The sequence below is a fragment of the Hyperolius riggenbachi genome, chromosome 6, assembly GCF_040937935.1.
Source record: "Hyperolius riggenbachi isolate aHypRig1 chromosome 6, aHypRig1.pri, whole genome shotgun sequence".
In the NCBI taxonomy this organism is placed as follows: Eukaryota; Metazoa; Chordata; class Amphibia; order Anura; family Hyperoliidae; genus Hyperolius; species Hyperolius riggenbachi.
In genome coordinates, this window is record NC_090651.1 from 308,480,748 (window position 1) to 308,507,058 (window position 26,311).

The 26,311-nt window shown below is 46.6% G+C and overlaps 1 protein-coding gene across 4 annotated transcripts in view; it reads left to right on the forward strand.

Annotated features, from left to right (window-relative positions):
* LOC137521684 (G-protein coupled receptor family C group 5 member C-like) overlaps positions 1-26,311 on the forward strand; it is a 152,533-nt gene that overhangs the window by 41,904 nt on the left and 84,318 nt on the right. The window contains exon 2 of one of the 4 annotated variants that reach the window (XM_068241299.1): positions 14,272-14,376. The exons of 2 other annotated variants lie outside the window; for them this stretch is intronic. In XM_068241299.1, the coding sequence (XP_068097400.1) occupies positions 14,329-14,376 (48 nt within the window). In that variant the 5' untranslated portion in view covers positions 14,272-14,328. Of the gene's footprint in view, positions 1-14,271; positions 14,377-25,127; positions 25,235-26,311 lie in introns of those variants that run through there. One more of the 4 variants, XM_068241300.1, reaches the window with a different exon arrangement.

Sequence of the window (26,311 nt, forward strand, 5' to 3'; positions counted from 1 at the left end):
GTAAAGAATTGAAGCGCTGGCGAATCGCTCATGAATCGCTACACATAGCGATTTGAGTGTGATTGCAAACTGCAAATAAAATTATGATACATTGAAAGGACCAATCAGAATAAAAATCGCTTATCGTAAATCCCTACACAATCGCTGGCAAAAAACGTACCCTTTTTAAAATCGCGCCCAAAAGCACAGGAAAACGCTCATGAAATCGCTTACAAAACGTTAATTAAAAATGCTAGCGATTGCGCTAGCGATTTGTAGTGGGTTCCAGGCGTCATGCTGTTTAGGTGGAGAGTAGACAGCACGATCCATCAGAGCGGAACAGGAAACAAGTGATCAAATGGAAGTCAGTAACAGCCTTGAGTGACTTGCAGAGAAGGCTGGAGAAAAGGTGTGCAGGGTAAAGGCCCATACCCACTACGCGACTTTTACTGCAACTTTTCTGTCAACGACTATCACTTTGAGAGACGAGCGATGGTTTCAGCGATCTTGCGATGTGGGTACAGCCGCTTGATTATCTCGATTACACTATCAACATTTGGCTATAACAACCATCATGATGTATCGGATCTTTAAGATCCCCGAGGACTCCCGCACAAAGTATCATCTGACCTCCCGTTTGTACCCGTCGTGTGCGGTCACGTGTTCCCGTGGGTAGGAAGATGGATCGGCGTCAGTTGGCGCTGCTGTGAGGTTCCCTGATCCATCTTTAGGTGAGTAGTCAGTTTAAGAAACAGCATCTGTGCTTTTATTAAACATTTCTGTTTCAGTACAGCCTTATAAATTCATATACATGGATCTACTACAGGGTCACTTTAAATATTTACATTTCACAAGTGCTTCAGATTCACAGTAGCCACTCTGCCTGTGGAGGCGGGATGCTGTGTTGCGGACTAATGACATAGCACCCCACTAACCTTTACAGCTCCAGCAAGGAGGGGCTGCGCTGCAGACATTCAAAGAAATGCTCAATTACATGGATAACTACACAGAGGCAGCAGCCAGGAGTAGTCACATGACTGAGTTCTGCTGCCAATTAAAGCTTCCTGGCAAGTGTGGTACCTAAGTAGCAAAATAGCTGTAATAAGAAACACTGTTATTATCCTCACATAGCGTGTTCAGGGCCGGATTTGTACTCTTTACTGCCCAAGGCCACTATCACCAGCCACCCCCCCTAATAAAGGTAGCCAGATGACCCCTCCCCTTCCCTCTAGTATAGGGAGCCAGATGACCCCTCCTCCTTCCGTTTAGTATAGGTAGCCTGATGACTCCCTTATTCGCTCCCCCCCCCACCCCCCCCCCTCTTCAGTATAGGTAGCCAGCGCGCCTCCACACCACAGTTGCCATGAGTGTCACTCACCTCTCCGCTCGTCTCTAGCGCAGAACCTTCCTCTTCCCCTCCATCACCATCAGCCGCTGCTGTACATCACAAGTCACAAGTGAGAGATGCCGGTTGCAGGGACAGATGCACAACGGTGGCTGATGGATACAGGAGAAGAGGAAGGTTCTAGGCTGGAGACAAGCAGAGACGTGAGTGACTGGCAGCTGCTATTCCACTTTCTTCGCTTACAGCTCTGCAATGATGCCCAAGTCCATAGTCGCCCTTCACAACGCCAATGTGCACAGAGAGCAGTCGCTTGCAAATGCTGCACCAGTTTAGCCTGCTGTCCACCCTCCCTTGCTCTTGTGGTTCCCTAGGCGATGGCCTCGGGGGCCTTGGCCTAAATCCGGCCCTGAGCGTGTTACTATTATTGCCCTTTCTCCCGTGCATGGCACTGCAGGGACCAGGGGCGTAACTACAGGGGAGCAGACCCTGCAACTGCAGGGGGGCCCCCGACCTGTAAGGGGGCCCCAACTACTACTTCACTGCCTATAATCTTTCAGAGAGCTGCTATGGCTCCATCCACACTGAGCCAGCCTACCAATGGGAGCAGACAGTAGAGTGTCCTTCCAATGGTGTTTTGGTCTGGTTGGAGTCCAGAGCAGATGTTTCCACCATAGTCTTACGAGAAAAACACCAAAAAAACGTGCAGGCCAGATTTTTGTATTGCAGTTACCACTAACAAGTGTGAACGGATCCTACTAAGAACATCAGATCGGCCGCTTTTACAATCCGGCAAAATGACCAAAAATGTGCCAAATCCAATTAACTTTTTCTCTTAAAGGGACTCCGAGCTCAGAAAAAAAAGGAAAGTTGTACTCACCAGGGGCTTTTTCCAACCCAGTGCTGGTCGGGAGGTCCCACGCCGGCGTCCTGGCTCCTCTCCTTCTCCCCGCTCCGGAATGGCTGGCAGGCCGCAGCCCGGGCGACACTCTCCCGAGTGTCGGGCTGCTTCTTCCGCATATGACGCGGATTACGTCACACGCCGGCCGCCTCGCGTCATCACGGCGGCCGGCGTGAAAGTACTGCGCATGCGCGCTTTGTTTGCGCATGCGCAGTACTTTCACGCCGGCCGCCATGATGACGTGAGGCGGCCGGCGTGTGACGTAATCCGCGTCATATGCGGAAGAAGCAGCCCGACACTCGGGAGAGTGTCGCCCGGGCTGCGGCCTGCCAGCCATTCCGGAGCGGGGAGAAGGAGAGGAGCCAGGACGCCGGCGTGGGACCTCCCGACCAGCACTGGGCTGGAAAAAGCCCCTGGTGAGTACAACTTTCCTTTTTTTTCTGAGCTCGGAGTCCCTTTAAGTTTTCTCCTGGGAGATAAATATCCATATTCTACTCAAAATAACTTTTCAGCACTCTTCAAATGAAAAAGCACTAAAAAGGACGTTAAAGGGTAGTTCTTTTATTTTCTTGCTTTCTGGTGGCTTAAAATGCATTTTATTGATAATATGTGAAAATATCACCTAGCAGAAAACGTAGGAGAAAAACTGAATTGAATCGGGCCCATTGAGAGATAAAATAGGCCTTGCATCCTAATTTCAGTCTAATGCTGGGTACACACGATACATTTTTCCACCCGATCATTTTTCTGCTCGATTCTGCGCTCAATTCCGTTTTTTTTTTTTTATCTTTTTCCATTCACTTCTATGAGAAATCGAGCGCAGAATCGATCGGAAGGAATATCGGACATGTCGGAAATGATCTATCGAAACAATTTTCGAGAGGAAAAACGTATGGTGTGTACCCAGCATTACACGATAACAATTCTGGCCTAACATGAAATGCAGTCACATGCTGCCATGTAACACTAAACCACAATCCTACAATATAAAGCACTATTCAATAACATATTCATATCTCTGGAAGACTGAACTATCATTTTAAGAATAACTATTTAATTGTGATAGTTCTTCAAATGACTCTGGTTAAATTATCTGTTCCTATTTTGTAGATATGCTGTATGATAAGCAAATACAATTTTTTATATAAAATCAAATACTGAGTGCTCTGATTCATTTCAAGGTATACCGTAATACTATAATTACTGTTATAGAGGGTTCAGACCCCGCTATGCCAGATCCGTCGACTCAACGTCAGCTGCCATGGATCTGCTCCCCTCATTCCACAGCCCAGTTGCATCACCCTCTCCAGACCACAGCTCCTTCAGTGGGAAGCATACGGTTCTTCATCCCCCATGGGCATGCGACTATAGGATTCCATCTGGAACCATGCTCAACTTATCTCAGCATCTGCTCCAAGGCTCCATATGGGACAGCGGCGTAGGGGCTGTCGCTCAGGGGCACTTGTGAGGCTAAGGAGGAAAGGTCTAAGGTCAGCCATTCCCTCAATGCTCCTAGCAAATGTTCGCTCCCTCACCAACAAGCTGGATGAACTGTTCTTCCTCTGCGATAGGAGGGAGCTCAGTGCAAACACTCCAGTACTTTGCTTCACAGAAATATGGCTTCACAAAGATACCCCCGATGAGGCCCTTCAACTCCCAGGCTTCAGCCTCATCCGAGCTGACCGTAACACTGCTTTGTCTGGAAAAAAGAGAGGCGGCAGCATCTGTTTCTTCATCAGCTCTACATGGTGCCCCAACACCACAGTTCTAGTGAGGGAAATGCTCCCCAGACCTAGAGCTCCTTCTTGTTAACTGCAGGCCAATATACTCACCAAGGGAGTTTTCCTCCTACGTCCTTGTTGGAGTGTACATCCCTCCAGATGCCAATGTAAAATCTGCCTACCTTGACCTGAGTGACTCCATTTACCAGTGGGAGGCATCTCTCCCGCAGGCATGGTCGGAAGAGCCAATTTCCGATTCCGCGGTAATTCCGCATACCGCCACTACCGAAATGCCGCTTCCGCTACATTCCGGTGGAATTCCGCTACATTCTGCGGTATTCCGCCACGTGCACTTTCCGTATTTTTAAACGGATTTCCGTAAATTTAGGAGGAAATACTCAATCGCTCATTTGAAATATCTATTGTTAATAAAGTTGATTTGTATTTTGTAAATTTGGATAAAAAAAATGTTGAAACCGTTATTTTAGCGCGGTAACTTTCCGCTGATTATGATTGGTCAACTCATTCCGCATCTCCTGATTGGTCAATTCATTCCGATTCCGATTTTGCCGGAATTCCGAATTCTGGATTGCAAATTCCGAATTCCGTTGAACCATGCGGAAACCCCAATTCCGGCGGAATTTCGGAATTTTAGCTTCCGCGGAATTCGGAAGCCCATGCCTGCTCTCCCGGACTCTTTGTTCATAGTTATGAGCGACTTCAACAGAGCCAACCTCCGCCATGAGCTGCCACGCTATCACCAGCACGTTGCCTGCCTCACTAGAGACTCATCCACACTCGACCACTGCTACACGGTCATGAAGGATGCATACAAAGCCTTCTCCTGGACAGCGGTAGGCTTCTCGGACCACTGCCTCATCCATCTCATCCCCACCTACAAGAGGGGCCTGGAGTCAGCGAAACCGGTCCTCAGGTCCTCCAAAGTTTGGTCTAGTGAGGCCAAGCTCCAACTTCAAGCTTGCTGTGACTGCACCAATTGGAAGGCACTAGAAGCACTAAACCTAGATGAGTGGGTGGCGAACGTTACCTCGTACATCAGCTTTTGTGAGGACTCCTGTGTACCAACCAAATCTTATAAAGTCTTCCCGAACAACAAGCCATGGTTCTCCAATAAGCTACGGCAACTTCGAAAGCTCAAGGAAGCTGCGCACAAGTCGGGCAACCTTGTGGAATACAGGAGGGTGAGAAACGACCTTAACCGTGAACTAAGGGTTGCCAAACGTGAGTTCGCTGAGAGGATGAAACAAAACCTCTGCTCAAATGACTTACCAGCCGTCTGCAAAAAGCCTTAAAGCAGCCACCAACTACAAGAAGGCTTCCCCCCCCAACATGCTCCACCTAGCATCGAACTTGCTGAAGAACTCAGCAAATTCTACTGCAGGTTCGATCCACTTGTGGGGCATCTGTCACCGTCCGGTACCTCTGTGGCCCCAGCAGACCACGATGCGAGTCTGAGTTCACCCCCCACACCCTGGTTGTGAGTGAATGTGACGTCATGCGTCACATGTCAACACTGAACCCAAGGAAAGCCTCTGGCCCTGACAGTGTGTCCCCTGCCTGCCTGAAGTCCTGTTCACGGCAACTTGCCCCTATTCTCACCGCCATATACAACAATTCACTTCAGATGAGCAAAGTTCCTGCCTGGCTTAAGAGGTCAACCATTATTCCTGTCCCCAAAAAGCAAAGAGTCACCGACCTTAACAACTTCAGGCCTGTGGCACTAACATCTGTTATCATGAAGACCCTCGAAAGGGCTGTCTTGGCATTCCTGTCTTGGCAAAGTGCTCCACTATGCCCCTTCTTGGCCCATTCCAGTTTGCGTACAGAGCAAACGGGTCTACCGATGATGCCTTCAATACCTGCCTCGAGCTCATCAGTGATCACTTGGATATACCAGACTCGTATGCCAGAATCCTCCTCCTGGACTTTAGTTTGGCCTTTAACACCATCTGTCCACGCACGCTTCAGGAGGGTCTTGCAGCACTCGGGGTCCATTTCACCCTACGCCTTTGGATTACAGACTTCCTATTCAACAGGTCACAATCTGTCAAAGCTAAGAGACATCTCCTCTCAACCACGGTCCACTAACATGGGGGCCCCACAAGGCTGTGTCCTGTCTCCAATGCTGTTCTCCATTCAAAACAAACAACTGCAGATCCACAGCGGATCCTGTCAAGGTTATTAAATTTGCAGATGACACCACCATTGTTGGCCTTGTCACCAATAACGACGAAAGTGCCTATTGTCAGCAGGTGGATAGAATCTGTCACTGGTGCAGGGAGAACAGGCAGGTCCTTAACGCAGTAAAAACTGTAGAGATGATTATCGATTTCAGGAAGCATGCCCCCTCGCTACAACCAATCCACACTGATGGAACTGAAGTGGCGATAGTACCCTGTGTCTGCCTCCTGGGCACCACCATCTCGAACGACCTGAGATGGAAGGCTAACACCAACTCCACCCTGGCGAAGGCCCAGAAAATACTCTTCTTCCTCCGCCAGCTGAAAAAGTTCGGCATGCCCCATCAGGTTCTCACAAGATTCTACTCTGCCACAACAGAATCTATCCTCTTCTCTTCCATCCTGGCCTGGTACACTGGTGCCTCCGTCAGCGACAGACAAAAACTCCAGAGGGTCATTAGATCAGCAGAGAGAATCATTGGGAAACCTCTCCCTCCACTCGACCTACTCTACAACTCAAGACTGCGCACTAGAGCACTGAACATAGCCAAGGACCCCTTTCATCCTAGACATTGCTACTTCAGTCGCCTACGTTCTGGGCGTAGATTCCGGGTCATCCCCACAAGGACCATGAGCCACAGGAACTCTTTTTTCCCTTCTGCTGTCAACCTCCTGAACTCCACCCATGTTCCACCTCCATCCCCTCCTTCTTAGGTTAACAGACTTGGCCTTGTCTGCTTGGAACTTATGGCACGGGGTGCTCTTATGGTCCAGCCAGTGTCCTCATGAGGCTCAGTCCTCATAGACTGTCATCACTATCTGTAGTATCTCGTTAAATTCTTTCATGTATGTCTCTTGTATTTTGCACTATTGTCATGTCCCTGTAGATGCTGTGCTCTATATGTGCCAAACCCCATTCCTGGCATGATCCTGTCATGCTTGGCGAAATAAAGGATTCTGATGATAGCAACACTTTAAAGGCTTGATCCTTTACTGAGTTAGCGCTTGAGCAAAAGTCAAGAACCGCACATGTTTTTAATAAAACTGGAAAGGCCAAAACTTTGCTAATTTAAAGGACCACTCCAGCGGAAAAGTAAGCTGTTAGAACTGACAGGTTTTGAACTAGTCCATCTCCTCATGGGGAGATCTCAGGGTTTTTGTTTTTTTTTCAAATGACAAAATAGTGTGCAAGTGATTAGGGAGGCTGGCAGCTATCTTACTATTTGACAGTTAAACTGCCGTTCTGGAAATGCTTTTGAAAACAAAAAAAACCCAGATAAACCCCCATGAGAAAATGAAATGGTCCAAAACTTGTCGGTTCTGTTAGATTACTACTTACTTTTTTTTACTGGAGTGGTTAAACAGAATGTACAGGAAATGAATTGTCATCAAGCTATTGCCTTAAAATCTGTGTGTGGCCAGTATTATACACAGTTTGGCCAGTGATGCCAGTTTTGATATCTCTGCATTTAGTTAAAACAACGTATGCATTAACCAAAAGAAGAAAAAGTGAATTGGATCGGGCCCAATGTCTGTATTGCGTTGTAATGGGAACCGAGCCTCAGAGGTTTCCGAATGACTGCTAACGGCAACAGCCAGTCGTACCTATTCTGCAGTTTGTCTTTTCTCATATAAAAACATTCTGTATTCTGGTGTGGATGTAGCTGCCGAACAATATACCTGTTTAAGTTATAATAATAACTGTAATAAGTATATATCACAATCCCCTAATTAACTCATAAAATCTCCTAACTACACCATTATTTCCTTACTCCGCTAGCTGAACCATAATCAGTACCTTATTAGGGTATAATTAGGGGTCTTTTTAACCCCTTCCTCCTACTTGTCAATGCGAGTCGGGATTTCATCCATTTGATTCCACTTTCCTCCATGGAGCATCATTATTTACTGGAACCTCTAATTAAACCCTTACTCCCAAATTCTCCCCCTGCAAACCCCAGTATGTGGCAGAATACAATTCACCCTTAATGTTCACAGTAACTCAGGTTGTTGAAAAAAAAAAATTAAAAACCAGCACTGTATATATATATATATATATATATATATATATATATATATATTGGGTATGATGGCATGATGAGTAATTGCAAAGTCATTGCCAAATCAAGAGGTGCAGAGCATCAGCATGGAAATGTATATAGCGGAAAGTATATAGCCACCAGTGCAATGGCTAAAAGAATGTACAATATAATATGTTCATCAAAAAGCTTTGTGAAGTGGCTCCAATACAATCAGGCCGGTTTCACACTTGTACATTGCAATTCTCCAGCCCCTTTCACATTACACTGCGGCAGACAGGGTAATATGCATAGGCCCGCCCCCTTCTCAGTGACGTACTCTCTGCTAGACAGGAAGTATGTCACCGGGATGCAGGCCGGTGTAATGTCTGATTGCGCTGCCCAGAAGCTCCCTTCCACACTGAGTAGCACGCATGCTCAGTGTGAAGTTAATGATGCTGCTGGAGGTAAAATACTAAATATCTCCGCTCCCACACCTCTTACACTCCCCAAATTTTCAGGGTAGGGAGGGACTCCCCGAACGACCTCTATGCCAAATTGCAGCCCCCGAGACCCGCTGGTTCAGGAGATAGATTAGAGAAATCTATCACGGGAACCAGTGGGGCTCGGGGGCTGCAATTTGGCATAGAGGTCGTTCGGGGGGTCCCCTCCCTACCCTGAAAATGTGGGGAGTGTAAGAGGTGTGGGAGCGGAGATATTTAGTATTTTACCTCCAGCAGCTTCATTCTATAGGAAATGTGGCCGCACAGTCTCCTACTGCGCATGCGGGGCAGCACAAATCCACAGGCAGGGTAATCAGACACAACACCGGTCCGCACATGTGCACCAACGTCACAATGCACTTGTCATTTACACTTACTGCGTTGCCAGACTTACATTGCGGTGGGCACAGATCATGCGGTAACACGCAGTTGACTTTGCGTCAGGATCAGGGCCGGCCTGCTCATGAGGCGGGGTGAAACGTTTGCCTCAGGCGGCAAACTTCTAGGGGCGGCACCCGCCCGGCCGTGGGTGCGGGGGGGCCGGCCGCCGAGCCGGAGGGGTAGCTAGCAGGACGGGGATATTGGGCCTTGCGGTGGGGAGGGGGGGTCGGACCCCCCCCTCCCTCGCCTGGGTTCCCCGATCTGCGCTCCCCTCCAGCTGTAATAGGAAGCAGCCGATGCTCAATCGTAAGAGGCACGGGCGGGGAGGACTCACCTTATCCGCGTTCCAGCGTGCGCTCCACTGACGTCACTTCCTGCATCGCCGTCCACTTACATTACAGTGGGCGGCGATGCAGGAAGTGACGTCAGTGGAGCGCACGCTGGAACGCGGATAAGGTGAGTCCTCCCCGCCCGTGCCTCTTACTATTGGGCATCGGCAGCTTCCTATTACAGCTGGAGGGGAGCGCAGATCGGGGGACCCAGGCGAGGGAGGGTGGGTCCGACCCCCCTCCCCACTGCTAGGCCCAATACCCCCGTCCTGCCCACTACCCCTCTGGCTCGGGGGGGGGGGGGGCTTCGGCGGCAATTTTTTTTTATAAATTTGCCTCAGGCGGCAAAAAGTCTAGGGCCGGCCCTGGTCAGGATTGTGGTGATGTGAGCACTTTCGGAGCATCGCACAAAGTATGAAAGTCCATAGACTTTCATTTCATTAAAAGACACCTGAAGTGAGAGGGATATGGAGGCTGCCATATTTATTTCCTATTATGCAATACCAGTTTCCTGGCTATCCTGCTGATCCTCTGCCTCTAATGCTTTTAGCCATAGTCCCTGAACAAGCATGCAGCAGATCAGGTGTTTCTGACATTATTGTCAGATCTGACAAGATTAGATGCATGCTTGTTTCTGGTATTAATCAGACACTACTGCAGTCAGATAGACCAGCAGCTCCACAACAACTAATAGATCAGAATCAGAATCATTTTATTTCGCCAAGCATGACTGGGTCAAGCCCGGAATTGGGTTTGGCACAATGGAGCAGTACATAGAAAGATAGGCAGGAAAAACGTTAGAATGACAGTAATACTTCATGCTCAATAAATGCATACACAAATATACAATCAACATTAGATATATAAATAGCTCAGTATACATCTTTCAAAAACACACTGCTGAAGTCTACCGCTCCTATGCAGGTGGTAGGGCACTGATAGAGGGTGGTAGAATGTTAAGGGAGTTCAGGAGGCTGACGGCCATCGGAAAAAAAGAGTTCTTGTGTCTGGTGGTCTTGGTGTGGATGGCCCGAAGTCTACGACCCAGTGGAAGTGGGGTGAAAAAACAGTGGCCTGGGTGAGAGAAGTCACTTGCAATTCTCAGTGCCCTGGCTCGCAGTCTTGTGTTATACAGATGGTCAAGTGGGGGAAGAGGTCTCCCAATGATCCTCTCCGCCGACCTAATGATCTTCTGTAATTTGTGCCTGTCGCTGGCTCCCACATACCAGACCAAGATGGCGGAGCAGAGGATCGATTCAATGGTGGCAGTGTAAAAGCATGTTAGAAGAATCTCCTGCGCCATGTCGAACTTCCGCAGTTGGTGGAGGAAGTAGACTCTCTGCTGGGCTTTCCGTTGGGTTGACGTGATGTTGACCCTCCAACTGAAATCGCTGGAGATGGTGGTGCCCAGCAGGCGAGTGCAGGGCACTCTGGCCACCTCGGTGCCATCAATGTAGATGGGAGGTGGGGGGGTAGGTGCCGACTTCCTAAAGTCAATTATAAGTTCGACGGTTTTGGCCGTGTTGAGCACCAGGCTGTTCTCCTTGCACCAGTGGCATAGTCTTTCCACCTGCTGCTGGTAATCCTGGATGTTGTCCTTGGTGACGAGGCCGACGATGGTGGTGTCGTCCGCAAATTTTATGACTTTGACAGAGTCTACCGTGGACCTGCAATCATTTGTGCAAAGGGAGAAAAGCAGCGGGGACAGGACGCAGCAATGGGGTGCCCCTGTGTTGGTTATCACTTCTCATGAGTAGATGTCCCCCAGCCTGACAACTTGAGATCTGTTAGAGAGGAAGTCAATGATCCATAGACGTAGGGTAGAGTGGACCCCAAGTGTGGCCAAAACATTCTGGAGGGTGCGTGGGCATTTAGTGTTAAATGCCGAGCTGAAGTCTAGTAGCAGTACTGTGGCATACGCATCCCTCCTGTCTAGATGGTTGTAGATGTATTCAAGACAGATGTTTAGGGCATCATCAGTGGACCTATTTGCCCTGTAGGCGAACTGGAGTGGGTCTAGTAGGGGCAAGGTGGATAGCTTGAGGGTGGATAAGACCACTCTCTCTAGGGATTTCATGATAACAGACGTCAGGGCCACAGGCCTGTAGTTGTTGAAGTCGGAGATGCCTTGTTTCTTAGGAACAGGAGTGATGCACGCAGGGACTTGAAGCACGCAGGGACTCTGCCCTCTGTCAGTGACCTGCTGAAGATGGCAGAGAGGATGGGGGCAATAATAATATGGTTGGTTAGTTCTATCTCTTGTAGTTATGGAAATATTAATGTTTCTAGTTAACCCTAGCCCTAACCTGGGGTGATCATTTGACTTCTTTTGCAATGTTTAATATCTCCAAACCTAAAAGAAATCTAACAGTGATTTTGGTGGCACTAACCAGCCATTTTATATCTGTAAGCTATTTTAGGAGGGCAGGGTGATGTCAATGGCTGAAAAAAAAATGCTATTGAGGCTACGTTTCCACTAGCCGCAGCACACGGCTGCAAGCCGTGCGGCGGCACCTCCTAGTCTGCGGGTACGCAGACGAATCCCAATAGCTGTGCCATGCACAGCTATGGGATTCCCTGCCTCCCGCATGGAAACGGGTGGCAATGTCGTCGGAATTAGTATGGCAAGTGATTTCGCCGGCGGCGCCATTATTTCCTATGGCAAAGATTCCCTGTGCGATTTGCCTGCGGGGAAACTCTGCAAATTCTCCCCGGTTTACGCGCTAGTGGAAACAGGCCCTAAAGCAGTACAAATCTTATTTTTTACAGCATGAGGGCCTGTACAAACTGGCTGCGTGTTGGGCTGTGATTTTTCAATTGGAAAGACTTCAAGAAAATAATGCAAATCGTGGGGCCCTGTACACAGTGGTGCGATTTTAGAAAATCGCAATTGCAGTGCCTGCTGAGCTTTTTGATCGTTTACATTTGTGAAGTGCAGGAAAAATGCAATGAATGCGATTTTCCTTGCATTTTTTAGATAAACAAAACTGCAAAAGATGGACTTACCAAAACTGCAATCGCAAACGCACAAAATCGCAAGTAGAAGGACATCTGCTCTGCTGAGCAGAGAAAAAGTATGTCGCTTCTGAGTATGGCCAAGGCCATCAGGGCCATTTCTGTGCCCAAAGCAGGACTCATTTTGCCTTCCTAAATTTTCTGAATAGGAAGATCTGATCTTATATTAATGTGTTTTGCAGCCACTAATAGTAAATTCTTAGGGTATATACAGAAATTATATTGTTTCCCAAAATAAATCTATAAAGGATGCGCAGATTAACAACCTGATTAACAACCTGGCCAAACATACCTCACTGGTCCAAATACACTAAACCCACATACCTTCCTGTAACTGTTTTGAGAGGATGTAGCCAATTTATAAAACACTATACTTTTTATGGACTGCCTGGGTCTTTAAGTGAACCTCCAGACTAAAAATCTACTCAACACCACTGAAAAGGCTTGGCGGTTCTTTAACAGTTTCACAACATCAGAGCTTTGTTTTTCTTACCCAAGCCTCATTTTTAGCTGCACAGAAGAAAACTGTCCGGGCATTTTTATACTGATGCTGTACAAAGCATGATGGGATTCCTGATGTTGTTGTTCTGCTTCTGCTGTTTTGGTGCAAATTTGTTTTTTGGTTGTTGTTTTTTTTGAATTTGAGATTTGAAGCCTAGCGCGCGCAGCTGGGAGGGATCATCAGGACACAGGACAGTTGGAACTGTGTCTCATGCTCCCTGTCACCTCCTTTCAAGCAAAAAGATGGCTGCCCCCATGAAATCACAAACATTTGCCTGTTCTTTTAAAACAGGGTGGGTAAGAGATTAAAATTGATAGGTAATATAATTAACATAACTAATGACAGTATGTTTGTTTAGGCTGAAAATCCCTTTTAAGGTGGCCATACATCAGGCAATTTGGCGGCCGATCGACCATCCAATTTGATTATTATAATTGAATCGGGTCGAAATCAGTGCTGCGAAGTGCATGCCCAATTGACGATGCAACCAATTTTTGAGCTGAAATTCGTTGCATGTATTGGTTGGACATGCTGCAAGATGTAGGGCTGAGTTGCTAGATCAGGTGCACGGCGGAAACGGCGAGCAATATCGGGACGAACAACAAACAGGATGAAACCCCTGGCGCTGTTTTCCCAGTTTTCAGCCATTATAGTTCTTAAACAAAATGTGCTATTGTAGATAAAGCCCACACATTTTATTTGCCCATTTGTCCCGATTATCACAACATTTAAATTACGTACAATGTACAACGATAATATTTACCGGTAATTTGGAAATAAAGGTGTATTTTTTCCTGTATTTCATTTGGAAATAAAGGTGTATTTTTTCCGTAGTGTTTTTTTTTTTTTTAACCTCCCTGGCGGTATAAATCGTGCGGCTGCGCGGCCGCGAAAGGGTTTTTCTCACTTTTTTTTTTAAGCATGTAGCTAGCTTAGCGCTAGCTACATGCTTCCCCCCTCCCCGCGGGCGTCCGCCCGTCCCCTCCGATCGCCGCCGGTGCCGCTTGCCCATAAGAAAATCCCGTTCTGAACGGGATTTCCTTGAGGGCTTCCCCCGTCGCCATGGCGACGAACGGAGTGACGTTATCGACGTCGCCGACGTCGTGACGTCACAGGGAATCCCGATCCACATGACATACATAATAAAAATTCCCAAAGGTAACTATGTATTCTTTTTTTAATTATGTCATTTCTTTGTTACAAGTGTTTTATTGTGGTAACTATGGGGCAGGGTTGAAAAGGGGGTAAAAACTAATACAAATTTATTTTTATATGTAATTCTGCGAAAAGTACACAGGAAGTGTTTTGTATGCATTCTTTACTTTCACTTTGTGAATGAATACCAACTTCCGGCTGATGCCGGCTTTCATTCACTACAGGCACTGTGATAGGCTTTGGGAACAGCTGTTGCCATTCACCAATCATGGACAGGCAGGATGGCGATGGAAACGAATGGGGGCGCCCCGGAGATCGGGAACGGCAAGGTAAATAAACAATTACGCATATCTACGCCCCTGGTGCGCAAATAAAGTTTTAAGGGATGTAGACATGCGTAGCAGTGGTGGGGAAGGGGTGAAGCTTACCCTCCCTCTTTTACAGCTGAAAATAATTATTTCCCAAAACATGCAGCAGGCTCCAGCTAACATGCAATGACTCAGCATTAGGTAAGATTTCAGATAATTACACTACCACACTAGCCACATCGGAGAACTTTTTAAAGAGTTATAAGTAAAATGAAGGATATTGAATATATCTGCCTAAAGAGCCCTTTTAAAGCAGCAGTTTTTCCCTGGAAAGCCAAACACCCTGAGAAAACCTGCTGAATTCACTCCCTGCAGTACAGTGAGAGATTAGTCGCCACTGGTGTTTATTTTGGAATTAAAAGACTGATCAAGTCCATCATTTCCCTAGAGTTGCCAAGTATGAGTCATTTAGTTAATCACTAAAAGTATGTCACTGCTGGATCTAAAGAGCTTGCTGACTTGAAGACCTGAGCTACAGAGACATGAGAAGGCCTAAAATATGTCTTAAATAATTCTGGATCTGTCTTGTTCACATTATCAGGTGATGTCAGGCATGGTGGTAAGGGAGATAACCCAGCACTGCAGATGAGATCATTCATTATGCTGTACATTGCAGCATCACTGCTATATGTTTCACTGGATCCTTACCAGTCACTCTACACATTTTTGAGGATGTCTAAATCATTTTAAATAGAATTAGTCTGTTTACTAAATTCACCCTTAAGGCTGGTAGCCACTACATGATTTTTCCAACAACTTTAGATTTTTTGAGTGTCAGGCGATCGTTTCTGCAATCTCACATGGGTACAGGCACGCGATTACGCGGACGCTTTGCGATGCATGGGGATAACGACCATTACGGCGGATTGGGTCATTAAGGTCCTGGATGACTTCCGCACAAAGTACCAGGATCACTTAAACTCTCGTTCGCACCAGTCGTGTGCCGTTTGTGACGTTCCCTATACCTACCGCCAAGAGGATGGATCGGGGAGCACTCGTCGTTGTGTGATGTCGCTGGGATCCATCTTCTTGGGTTGCGAGGTGAGTATTCAGCTTTACACTTAAAGCTGTAACTTCGAACGCGAATTTCTGTAAAAATTTGCGAACTGGCGAACTGCCATATACTTCAATGGGAAGGTGAATTCTAAAACCTATAGGAACTGTTTCTGGCCACAAAAGTGATGGAAAAGTTGTTTCAAGGGGCCTAACACCTGGACTGTGGCATGCCAGAGGGGGATCCATGGCAAAAGTCCCACCAAAAATTACGGAGTTGACGTAGAGTCGTGTTTTAATCGCTTAGAAGCAGAAATCACATTACATTCCTACATTTGTGGAATAAAGTTCTGCTTTAAAATGTCTAGAGTGTGTATACGTGGATCAGGTATTGTAAGGGTTATGCCCGCTTCATACTGACAGACCAAATGCCGCGTTTACAGAGTGTCTGTAAGGCCCTTAGGTGTGTGGTGCTGCATGTGCGGACCAGTTACTGGACGCAGAGGTCACTGGCTCACATTGATCACAGGGTCCGGAGCCAATGAAATAGGCTCCTGACCAGCTCACAGAGCTCTACTGTCATAGTTATGGCAGAGCGAGTGGGCTTTAGTGACAGGTGAGTGGTGTGAACGGTGACAGCGGTGATTCCAAGAGGTCGGTAAGACCCGCTTTTTGTACCAGCAGTCACTGGTCCTTAAAGTGAACCTCCGGACTAAAAATCTACTCAGCAGAACTGAAAAGACTTGGTGTTTTTTAACAGTTTCACAGCATCAGAACTTTGTTTTTCTTACCAAAGCATAATTTTTAGCTGCATTTTAAGCTAAGCTCTACCCATCAAAGAAAACTGCCCGGGCTTTTTTTCCCTGATGCTTTGCAAAGCATGATGGGATTTCCTTTGTTGTTATTCACCTTGCCTAGCAACTGGGAGGGGTGATCAGCACACAGGACAGTTGGAACTGTGTCTCGTGCTCCCTGTCACCTCCTTTCAACCAAAAAGATGTCTGCCCTCATGAAATCAAACATTTGCCTGTTCTTTTAAACCAGGTTGGGTAAGAGATTATATTACCTATCTATTTTAATTAACATAACTAATGTAACTTAATGACAGTATGTTTGTTTAGGCTGAAGTTCCTCTTTAAGGGGCCAGAGACTGCTGGTACTGAAGCGGTTAAAAAAAAACATTTACCAATATTTTTGCCCAAGACCGTACAGTCTAACATGCAGAAAATGAATAATCTGAGATCTGGACTTACTTCTTATAACACAGTTTAGAATTACAAGCCAATCTTTGATTGCTTTATCACAAACACCTCTGGATTGCTACACTGACTGTTCTTATCAGGAAACAAAAGTGTGTAGCCCACGGCAACCAATCACACAACTGTGCCTAATCAGCACGAGACTGATGAAAGCTGTGGGCTAGCTGCTGTGAAATAAAACACTTGCACGCAATTACACAAAGTTATTAAGAGAAGTCGTTAATGAGTTCCAGCGAAGGGAGGCGAACTGAGATTGGTACGTGAATATCCGTGGGCTCCATACCCCACCCTACAGAGAGTCTTACAACATGCTTTCCTGTGTCCTCTTGTTCTATTATGTTTGTTTTCAGAAATAGCTGGAGGAAGAGGAGGACTGATGTAAAAAGAAAAACTACAACCAGCAAAATATAGTGGAATGAGGACACAAGTGAGATGAGAGAGCTGCTAGGATAATTGCTGTGCCACTAACAAATAAACTAATGCCCTCAATTATTAAAGCGGACCTGTGCGTTATACTCACCAGTCCTGGAGTCCAACAAAGGCCTCCCTGGATGCTGCCCCGGCAGGATTCCAGGAACAGTGTGGACACCATCCTCACTAGCAGCAGCAACTGCGTGCTCTTCCAGAAAACAGACATTGCCGTGCGAGGGGCGGGGCTACAGCACTGGCGCAATGGGCAGGGTATTTTTTACCCCGGACAATCAGTGCTCAGCGCTTCTGTCTTTTGAGCAGCCGAGGCATATTCCACACTGTTCGTGACTCCCGTCATGCGCGCCTGTGTCAGTCCTGTCATCAGTCAGTCCAGTCACCAGTGAGCCCTGTCAGTCGGACCCATCACCAGTTGTACCTGTACTTTTGTCCAACCAGTGCTCCCTTCATCAGGCTGTTCGGTAACATTTATGCAGTCGGCCCTCAGTCTGTCCCGTCACACCAGTCTGCTATTCTTCCCTCACTTCAGAGTTCACCCCTACTGTTCTCATCCCTGGTGGGGCAGCCCTAGGGGTCGTGACCTGGTGGGCACCAGGCAGCAAAGTAGTCCTTTGCCCACTAATGCTGGGCATACACGGCTCGTTTTGAACCATTTAGATGGCTCGCTAGATAATTTCCGACTTGTCCGATCTTCCGCTCGATCGTTTTGCCGCTCTATTCCTGATAGCAGTGAATGGAAAAAGATAAGAAAAAGAGCGGAAATAAGATAAGAGAATCGACTGCAGAATCGAGCGGTGAAACGATCGAACAGGAGAATCGAGCGCCAAAAATTAGCCGTGTATGCCCAGCACAAGACTGGCGACCCATCATCAGGGCCGGTTTTCTCCTGAAGCAAGGTGAAACATTTGCATCATTTGCAGAGGTTACAGGGGCAGCATTTTTTTACTGTGTGTACCGTCCTGAGGCGTAATGGAGTGGCTGAGGGTGACCAGTTTGTTTGTCACAGAATCACAGCCAGCCAGTGTGCTATTGTGTTGAGCTGCAACATGTCATGTGAGAAGATTAAGGGCCCGTTTCCACTATCGCGAATCCGCATGCGTTGCCCGCATGCGGATTCGCACAGTCAGTACAAGTGGATGGGACTGTTTCCACTTGTGCGTTTCCCCGCACGTTTTTCTGTGCAGAAAAAATCTGCAGGGTAGGGCCCTCAGAATTCGCCTGCGTGTGGAATGCAGGCGAATCGCACGCAATGTATTTAATAGGGAAATCGCATGCGTTTTCCCCATGCGTTTTTTGCAGCGATTTCGCATGCGATTTCGCATAGGTATTAATGTTAATTTACACAGGCAGTGACATGGTTAAATTCGCATACAGCCTTACCTATGCGAAATCGCATGCGAAATCGCGGCAAAAAACGCATGCGGAATCGCACCCGCATGCGATTTGCCTGCGGTGATTCGCCGGCGATTCCGCAACGCTATAGTGGAAACGGGCCCTAAATGAAGCAGAGTAAACTGTCGGGTGCTGTGGGATTGTTCCAAATTGGGGGGTTGGGGGCGTGTCCTCACAAGTTTGCCTCAGGCAGCAAAAAGTCTAGAACTGGCCCTGCCCATCATCCCATGCAAGGTGCGCTGGTGAACACCTGTGCCCACTTAGATTCCAAGCCCTAGGGGTACCCACACCAATCACTGGTGCTGAGATCAACAGGACCTTGTTGCACTTATACTCCATTAAAGAGAACCCGAGGTGTGTTTAAAGAATGTTATCTGCATACAGAGGCTGGATCTGCCTATACAGCCCAGCCTCTGTTGCTATCCCAAACCCCACTAAGGTCCCCCTGCACTCTGCAATCCCTCATAAATCACAGCCGTGCTGTGAGGCTGTGTTTACATCTGTAGTGTCAGTCTCAGCTGCTCGCCTGCCTCCTGCATAGCTCCGGTCCCTGCCCCTGTCCCTTCCCTCCAATCAGCAGGGAGGGAAGATATGCAGGCGGGGACTGGAGTTCTGCAGGAGGCGGGGAGAGAAGCAGACTGACACTATAGAGATAAACACAGCCAGCTCTGACAAGCTGTTTGTCAGCAGCGTGGCTGTGATTTATGAGGGATTGCAGAGTGCAGGGGGACCTTAGGGGGGTTTGGGATAGCAACAGAGGCTGGGCTGTATAGGCAGATCCAGCCTCTGTATGCAAATAATATTCTTCAAACCCACCTCGGGTTCTCTTTAAGGGTTCACTATTTGTAAAATTATAATACATATAACACATAAAGAAAAACCGTTTGAGAGAGAATATTCATAGAACATATAACACATACGTTTGTCCCAGAGTACGCTGCACTATAAATTACTTTTATCTTGCTGTCACTTACAGTAGTTAGTAAAAATCTGACTAATCTGGCGGGTTTTGGACTAGTCCATCTCTTCATGGGGGATGCTTAGGGTTTTCTTCCTTTTCCAAAGTACTTACGAAACGACAGCTGCTCAGTGACAGTCCAACTGCCAAAATAGTGTGCCAATGAGTAGAGAGGCTTTCTGGTATCTTTGTATTGTATAAAACCCTTTCAGACAGTGCTTTTGTACAGAATGAAGAAAATACTGAGAATCCACCATGTGTAAAAGTACCAGTCTAAAACTTGTGGAAACTTTACTACCTATTGTAAGTGATAGCAACATAGGGACAAAGTAATGGTGCGAGTACAGACAAGCCTGCATAGTGAGCTGAAGCAGCTCTGTGCTATTGCAGAGACACAGCCATGCTTGCGCAGGTTCAGCACGGCTGCACCAGAGGAGGAATGTGGCTCCAAGGTTCTGGAGGATCCCAAGCAGCAACAGAGGTCCAGAGAACAGTGTGGGAAGCCCCTGTAGGATCCAGAGACATCCTTCTCCTTAGGAAAGTATTTCATTTTTCACTGAGGTTCACTTTTTTTTTAATCTACATAAACACACTGGTCTATAGTCATTTAAAATGAATGACTGGTGGATCGTTGATTCAGGGCTGACCTCTACAAATAATGGATGTCCAAAAGACAGTAACCAATGGTTCCAGATGAGTTCATTCATAGAACTTAAAGTGTTCAGAAACTCTGACATAACATTCAGGGCCGGCCTTAAGTTTCACAGCGCCCTGAGCGAAACTTGATTTTTGTGCCCCCTTTCATCCTCTTCACGCATGCGCGCACACACACTCACTCACACACACACACAGGCCCATATGCAATTCACCTTTTCTCCTGAGATATCTATTAGGACAGTGGTTCCCAACCTTTTTGACGTTGTAACACATCACGCCAAATGCTCAGATCTCTGTGCAACGTCACATATGTATAATAGGAAAAATACTATTAATAACCACGAATGTATGGAAAGAGTGCATTATCCTGAATATACTTAAAATGAAGGCTAGAACCTTTCAGGAATATTATTAAAAACAATCAGTGGGACAGTTAGTCGCCCCCGCCTTCCCCCATTTAGAATGATAGCACAGCACCGACAATTTGCACCACGCGTTATAGCCGCAGTGCGCCCCCCACCAAAAAACGCCCCCGATCTCATGTGTAGGTGCCCTCAATATAGGTTGCTAAGCATAGGTGCCCCCAATATAGGAAATCAGTTTAAGGTCTTCATAGCCCCCATAGGTAGCCAGGCGTAGCTGCCTCCAGTATAGGTAGCCATGTGTTGGTGCCCTCAGTAAAGGTAGCCAGCTATAGGTGCCCCCAGTATAGGAAATCAGGTGTAGGTGCCCTCCGTATAGGTAACCAGCTATTAGGAGCCCCCTTAGAAGCCGGTACCCTGAGCGACCGCTCTGGTCGCACAGGTCAAAGGCCGGCTATGATAACATTCAATAAAAATGTATTTTCCTACTTTTTATTACCCATATAGTTATCATATTTGTTTTTGTGCACAAGTAATATTGTCGGTCTACAAATTACAAAAAGTGTAGTTTCTCTTTCCTTGAAAGCTGCCATTGCATTTTATTCCAACTGATTTTTATTATATATTAAATTCTTCTAGTGAGCTGTTCTGAATTGTGTGAAAGCCTGAAGCATAGACAGATTCTCAGAGTGTTTTTAACTTGTTATGCTGGGAATACATGGGTCGATCCGGCTAGCCGCCAGATTGACCCCCGCCGCATCCCCGCTCGTCCGCACGGATCGATTACTGCTCGTCCCCGCTGGCGCTCCTTATCAGCTGCTCAATTCCCTGCCATTGTCCGCCGGCGGAGATCCAGCGGGCGGTGGTCGAGCAGCGTGATCGGACCAGCTGAATATTATCAGCTGGCCGGATCAGCTGCTCGATACACGGTACAGAAATGTACCGTGTATCCCCAGCATTAGACATAATGTTACAACATTGGAATGTAAACAAAGATTGTTATCTCCAGTCTGGATGCGGATTTGAAGCTGAATAGCCTTTGCATAGCAGGACAAAGTGCTGTGTTTAAAGAGAACCCGAGGGGTGTTTAAAGAATGTTATCTGCATACAGAGGCTGGATCTGCCTATACAGCCCAGCCTCTGTTGCTATTCCAAACCCCACTAAGGTCCCCCTGCACTCTGCAATCCCTCATAAATCACAGCCGTGCTGTGAGGCTGTGTTTACATCTGTAGTGTCAGTCTCAGCTGCTCCCCCGCCTCCTGCATAGCTCCGGTCCCTGCCCCCGTCCCTTCCCTCCAATCAGCAGGGAGGGAAGGGATGCAGGCGGGGACTGGAGTTCTGCAGGAGGCGGGGAGAGCAGCAGACTGACACTATAAATATAAACACAGCCAGCTCTGACAAGCTGTTTGTCAGCAGCGTGGCTGTGATTTATGGAGGGATTGCAGAGTGCAGGGGGACCTTAGGGGGGTTTGGGATAGCAACAGAGGCTGGGCTGTATAGGCAGATCCTGCCTCTGTATGCAGATAATATTCTTCAAACCCACCTCGGGTTCTCTTTAAACATTTCAGTGATGTTCTGCTACATTTTTTTTCTGGGTTAGTAGCTAAAACTGTGAGGAATCTTTTAGAACAAAGTAGAAATGTTGACTTTCAGACTACTTTAATTTAAGACTTCGGCAGAAAAAATAGAATAAAATAAATATAAAAATAAAAAAACCTGAAAACAAAGACTTATCAAAAGCCTCAGAAAAGTTAGAAAAGGTGGACACATATATAATCCATAATAATCCAAACATTTGTATAGCGCTTTTCTCCTGTCGGACTCAAAGCGCTCAAGAGCTGCAGCCACTGGGACGCGCTCAAGAGGCCACCCTGCAGTGTTAGGGAGTCTTGCCTTGAACTCCTTACTGAATAGGTACAGACCCTAGCCAGGATTTGAACCCTGGTCTCCCATGTCAAAGGCAGTGCCCTTAATCAGTACACTATCCAGCCATGAACTCAGCTTTGGTGCGGACATGAGGTGACCTTTATGTAACTGCTGCTAAAACCATTGTCCAGAATTCCAGACTCGTCCCTAATATGTAGGTAAATCGCAGCAGTTATAAACCAACAGAGCTGAATCGCAGTGCACAATCTCCAGCATCACCATTCTGTGAATCTGTATAAAACATGCAAACGGTCCCCTACTTACAAACAAGTTCCGTTCCGAGTTTTGAGACTGCGAAAAATATTGGAAATTAGAAAAGTTGGTGCTTACGTTTTTATAATAGCAGTTTGCATATACTCCAGAATGTTATGAAGAGTGTTCAGATGAATTGCATAGTCCTTCTTTGCCATGAAAATTAACTGAATCCCAAAAAAACATTTCCACTGCATTTCATTGCTGTCATTAAAGGAACTGCTGAGATCATTTCAGTAATCATCTTGTTAAGTCAGGTGAGAATGTTGGTGAGCACAAGGCTGGGGATCAATATGTCAGGCTGATTGGGTTAGAATGGCAGACTTGACATGTTAAAAGGAGGGTGATGCTTGAAATCATTGATCTTCCATTGTTAACCATGGTGACCAGCAAAGAAACGCATGCACCCATCATTGCGTAGCATAAAAATGGCTTCACAGGCAAGGATATTGTGGCTACTAAGATTGCACCTAAATCAACAATTTATAGGATCATCAAGAACTTCAAGGATAGAGGTTCAGTTCTTGTTAAGATGGCTTTGGGGCATCCAAGAAAGTCCAGCAAGCACCAGGATTGTCTCCTAAAGAGGATTCAGCTGCGGGAATGGAGTGCAACCAGTGCAGAGGTTGCTCAGGAATGGCAGCAGGCAGGTGTGAGCGCATCTGCACACACAGAGAGGCGAAGACTTTTGGACGATGGCCTGGTGTCAAGAAGGGCAGCAAAGAAGCCACTTCTCTCCCAAAAAAACATCCGGGTCAGATTGCTCTTCTGCAGAACGTATGGGGAATGGACTGCTGAGGACTGGGGCAAAGTCATATTCTCAGATGAAGCCCCTTTCCGATTGTTTGGGGCATCTGGGAAAAGGCTTGTCAGGAGAAGAAAAGGTGACCGCTACCATCAGTCCTGTGTCATGTCAACAGTAAAGCATCCTGAGACCATTCATGTGTGGAGTTGCTTCTTATACAAGGGAGTGGGCTCACTCACACTTTTGCCAAAAAATACAGCCAAGAATAAAGACTGGTACCAAAACACCCTTCAACAGCAACTTCTTCCAACAATCCAACAACAGTTTGGTGAAGAACAATGCATTTTCCAGCACAATGGAGCACCGTGTCATAAGGCAAAAGTGATAACTAAGTGGCTCGGGGACCAATGGCCTGCAAACTCCCCAGATCTTAATCCCATTGAGAACTTGTGGTCATTCCTCAAGAGGCAGGTGAACAAACAAAAACCAACTAATTCTGAGAAACTCAAAGAAGTGATTATGAAAGAATGGGTTGCTATCATTCAGGATTTGTCCTAGAAGTTGATTGAGAGCATCGGCTTCTTGTCGCGTCATTGTTTATCGTCCCTGCAAGGGGACATGAAGCAGTGCAACGCTTGCACAATCATCGGTAATCACTTGCACACTACTTTGTCAGTTAGGGCTGGTTCACACAGACGGCGGGCGGCATTGGGCCGGCTGGGAAGCAGCATCATCCTGTGACGTCTCGCATGGGGGCAGTGGTACGGCGACATCGGCTTCCTGTCGCATCGGCGTATCTCGTCCCTTGCAGGGATGAGATATGCCGATGCGATGGGAAGCCGATGACATGAAGCCGATGACATGAAGCCGATGACATGAAGCTGATGAATGCAACATTTGAGCAATCGCCGGTAATCGTGCGATGCTAAATGCTCCCATTCACTTGAATGGGACGAGTCTCGAACGCTTGGGGGTAAATGCTGCCAAGCGTCCGTGTGAACCAGCCCTTAGACTTAGCAACTGCTGTTCAGGAAATCCTGTTGACAACAAAGAAAACCCTAAAAAATCCCCCGTGAAGAGATGGACTGCCCCAAAACCTGTTTGTTCTGTCTGATTTTAACTGCCTACTTTTTCGCAATAGTGGTCCTTTAAGCACAGGGGGGAGGGTTTGTGTTTTTTCTGCCGGTTGCTCAAGCAACCCCAAAGCACATGTATCTGGCACCAGGCGATCCCCGCCAGTGCGGGACACCAGGGACTTTGCTGTATTATGCAGACTTATCAAAACCAATGCAAGAAAACTTAGTAGTAGTTCAGCGCAACCAATCAGTATCTTTTCTTGGGAATCTGGTTCACTTTCACAAACGGCTTGCAGCAGTTTCTCTGGTACTGCTTTTGATAAGGGTACCCCAAGTGTGAAGAGAGTAAACTGACGATCCTTATAAACAGACCCTCTATTATGCTTTCTTACATTACGTATGAAAACGTCTTTTGCAATAGAGTTGTCTCCTGCCCTGGAGCGCAGTGTGGTCATACAGCCAGAGAAATTACATTGTGTGCCTGCCAAGTATCTCAGGAATACCTATCTGGTGTGGGCATTGCAGGGCTGGCTGCTAATGCAAAGATGAATAAGACAGATTTGTTCTGAGTCTGACTCCCACTTCCAGTCCCTTTTCTGCTCACCTCTTTCTCTTGTTGTTGGGGAGGGCGTGTCCTTTCCCCTTCCACTTGTTAGAGGGCTGGCCAAATAGAGGAGGGGGCTTTAATACTTTTGTCTGCTTTCCATCCAAACACTTGATAACAGAATTCCAGACTACAAGACAGCAACATAACAAGTGGCTGAGAGTGGTGAGTACACTAATGTGTAGTTACAGTGTACATGAAGGTGCTGTGTGTGAATGAGGATCTTTTTCTGTTTGGGAACAGCAGATTGTAAGCAAATGCTATAGACCGGTCACATTGTCTTTGTTTCATCCACTCCAACATTCTGTAGTTTGCCACTGAGCACTGTTGCTACCAGGCAATTAGCAGTGAGTCAACTCTCTCCCACCCTTCTGTGTCTTGGAATTTGCTACACATTTTGATCATGTTACTTTTTATCACTGTAATTACTAAGTCTACCAATTCTGTATTAAGCACCAATGCCAATATTTTGTGTTTACCATTGTCTGTATTTTGTACCGCATGTTTGTTTCTTGTTCTGTACAGCGCCACAGAATATGTTGGCGCTTTATAAAGCAATAATAACAACTTACTACGGTCAAGGGGATTTTCCTTTTTTGAATTTGTACACAGAGGAATACAACATAAGGGACCTTTTTCACTGAGAGCGATTTGATTCGCTAGGTTTGCTACTTTAAGATAGGAATCGTGAAGAGCATTTTCCACTATCGCGATTCGATTTTCTGTAAATCGCTTTTTGGTAGCGGTTTTACCCATGATTGTGCTATTTTGTTAAAAGATAAATGCAAACAAAAAATGTATAAAAACAAAATTCGCAATTACTTGCATTTTTTAATTTTTGCGATTGCTAGTGGAAAAGAGCCCTAAACAGCAGCGCTTTTCTAAGCCTTTTCTGAGCGCTTGCGATTTAAACAGCTCTTGCTAATGTAACGCTATGGGCTCGATTCACAAAGCGGTGATAACCCAGTTAAAGACTTTAGGCATGATAACGATTTTATCATGCCTAAACTCAGTTTAGGCATGATAAGTTTAGGCATGATAAGTTTAGATACATTTAGATCGCAAAGTCCCGCGCGCAAATCAGCGCCATTAAACTCTATGCGACGTTTCGCGCACCAGACTGTGCTGGCGCAAAACTTTTGATCAGCTGTGCACTGCAGTGCTAACCCAGTTGGTGCTATAGTTATCATGCCTAAACTTATCATGCCTAAAATTATCACGCCTAAACTTATCACGTCTAAA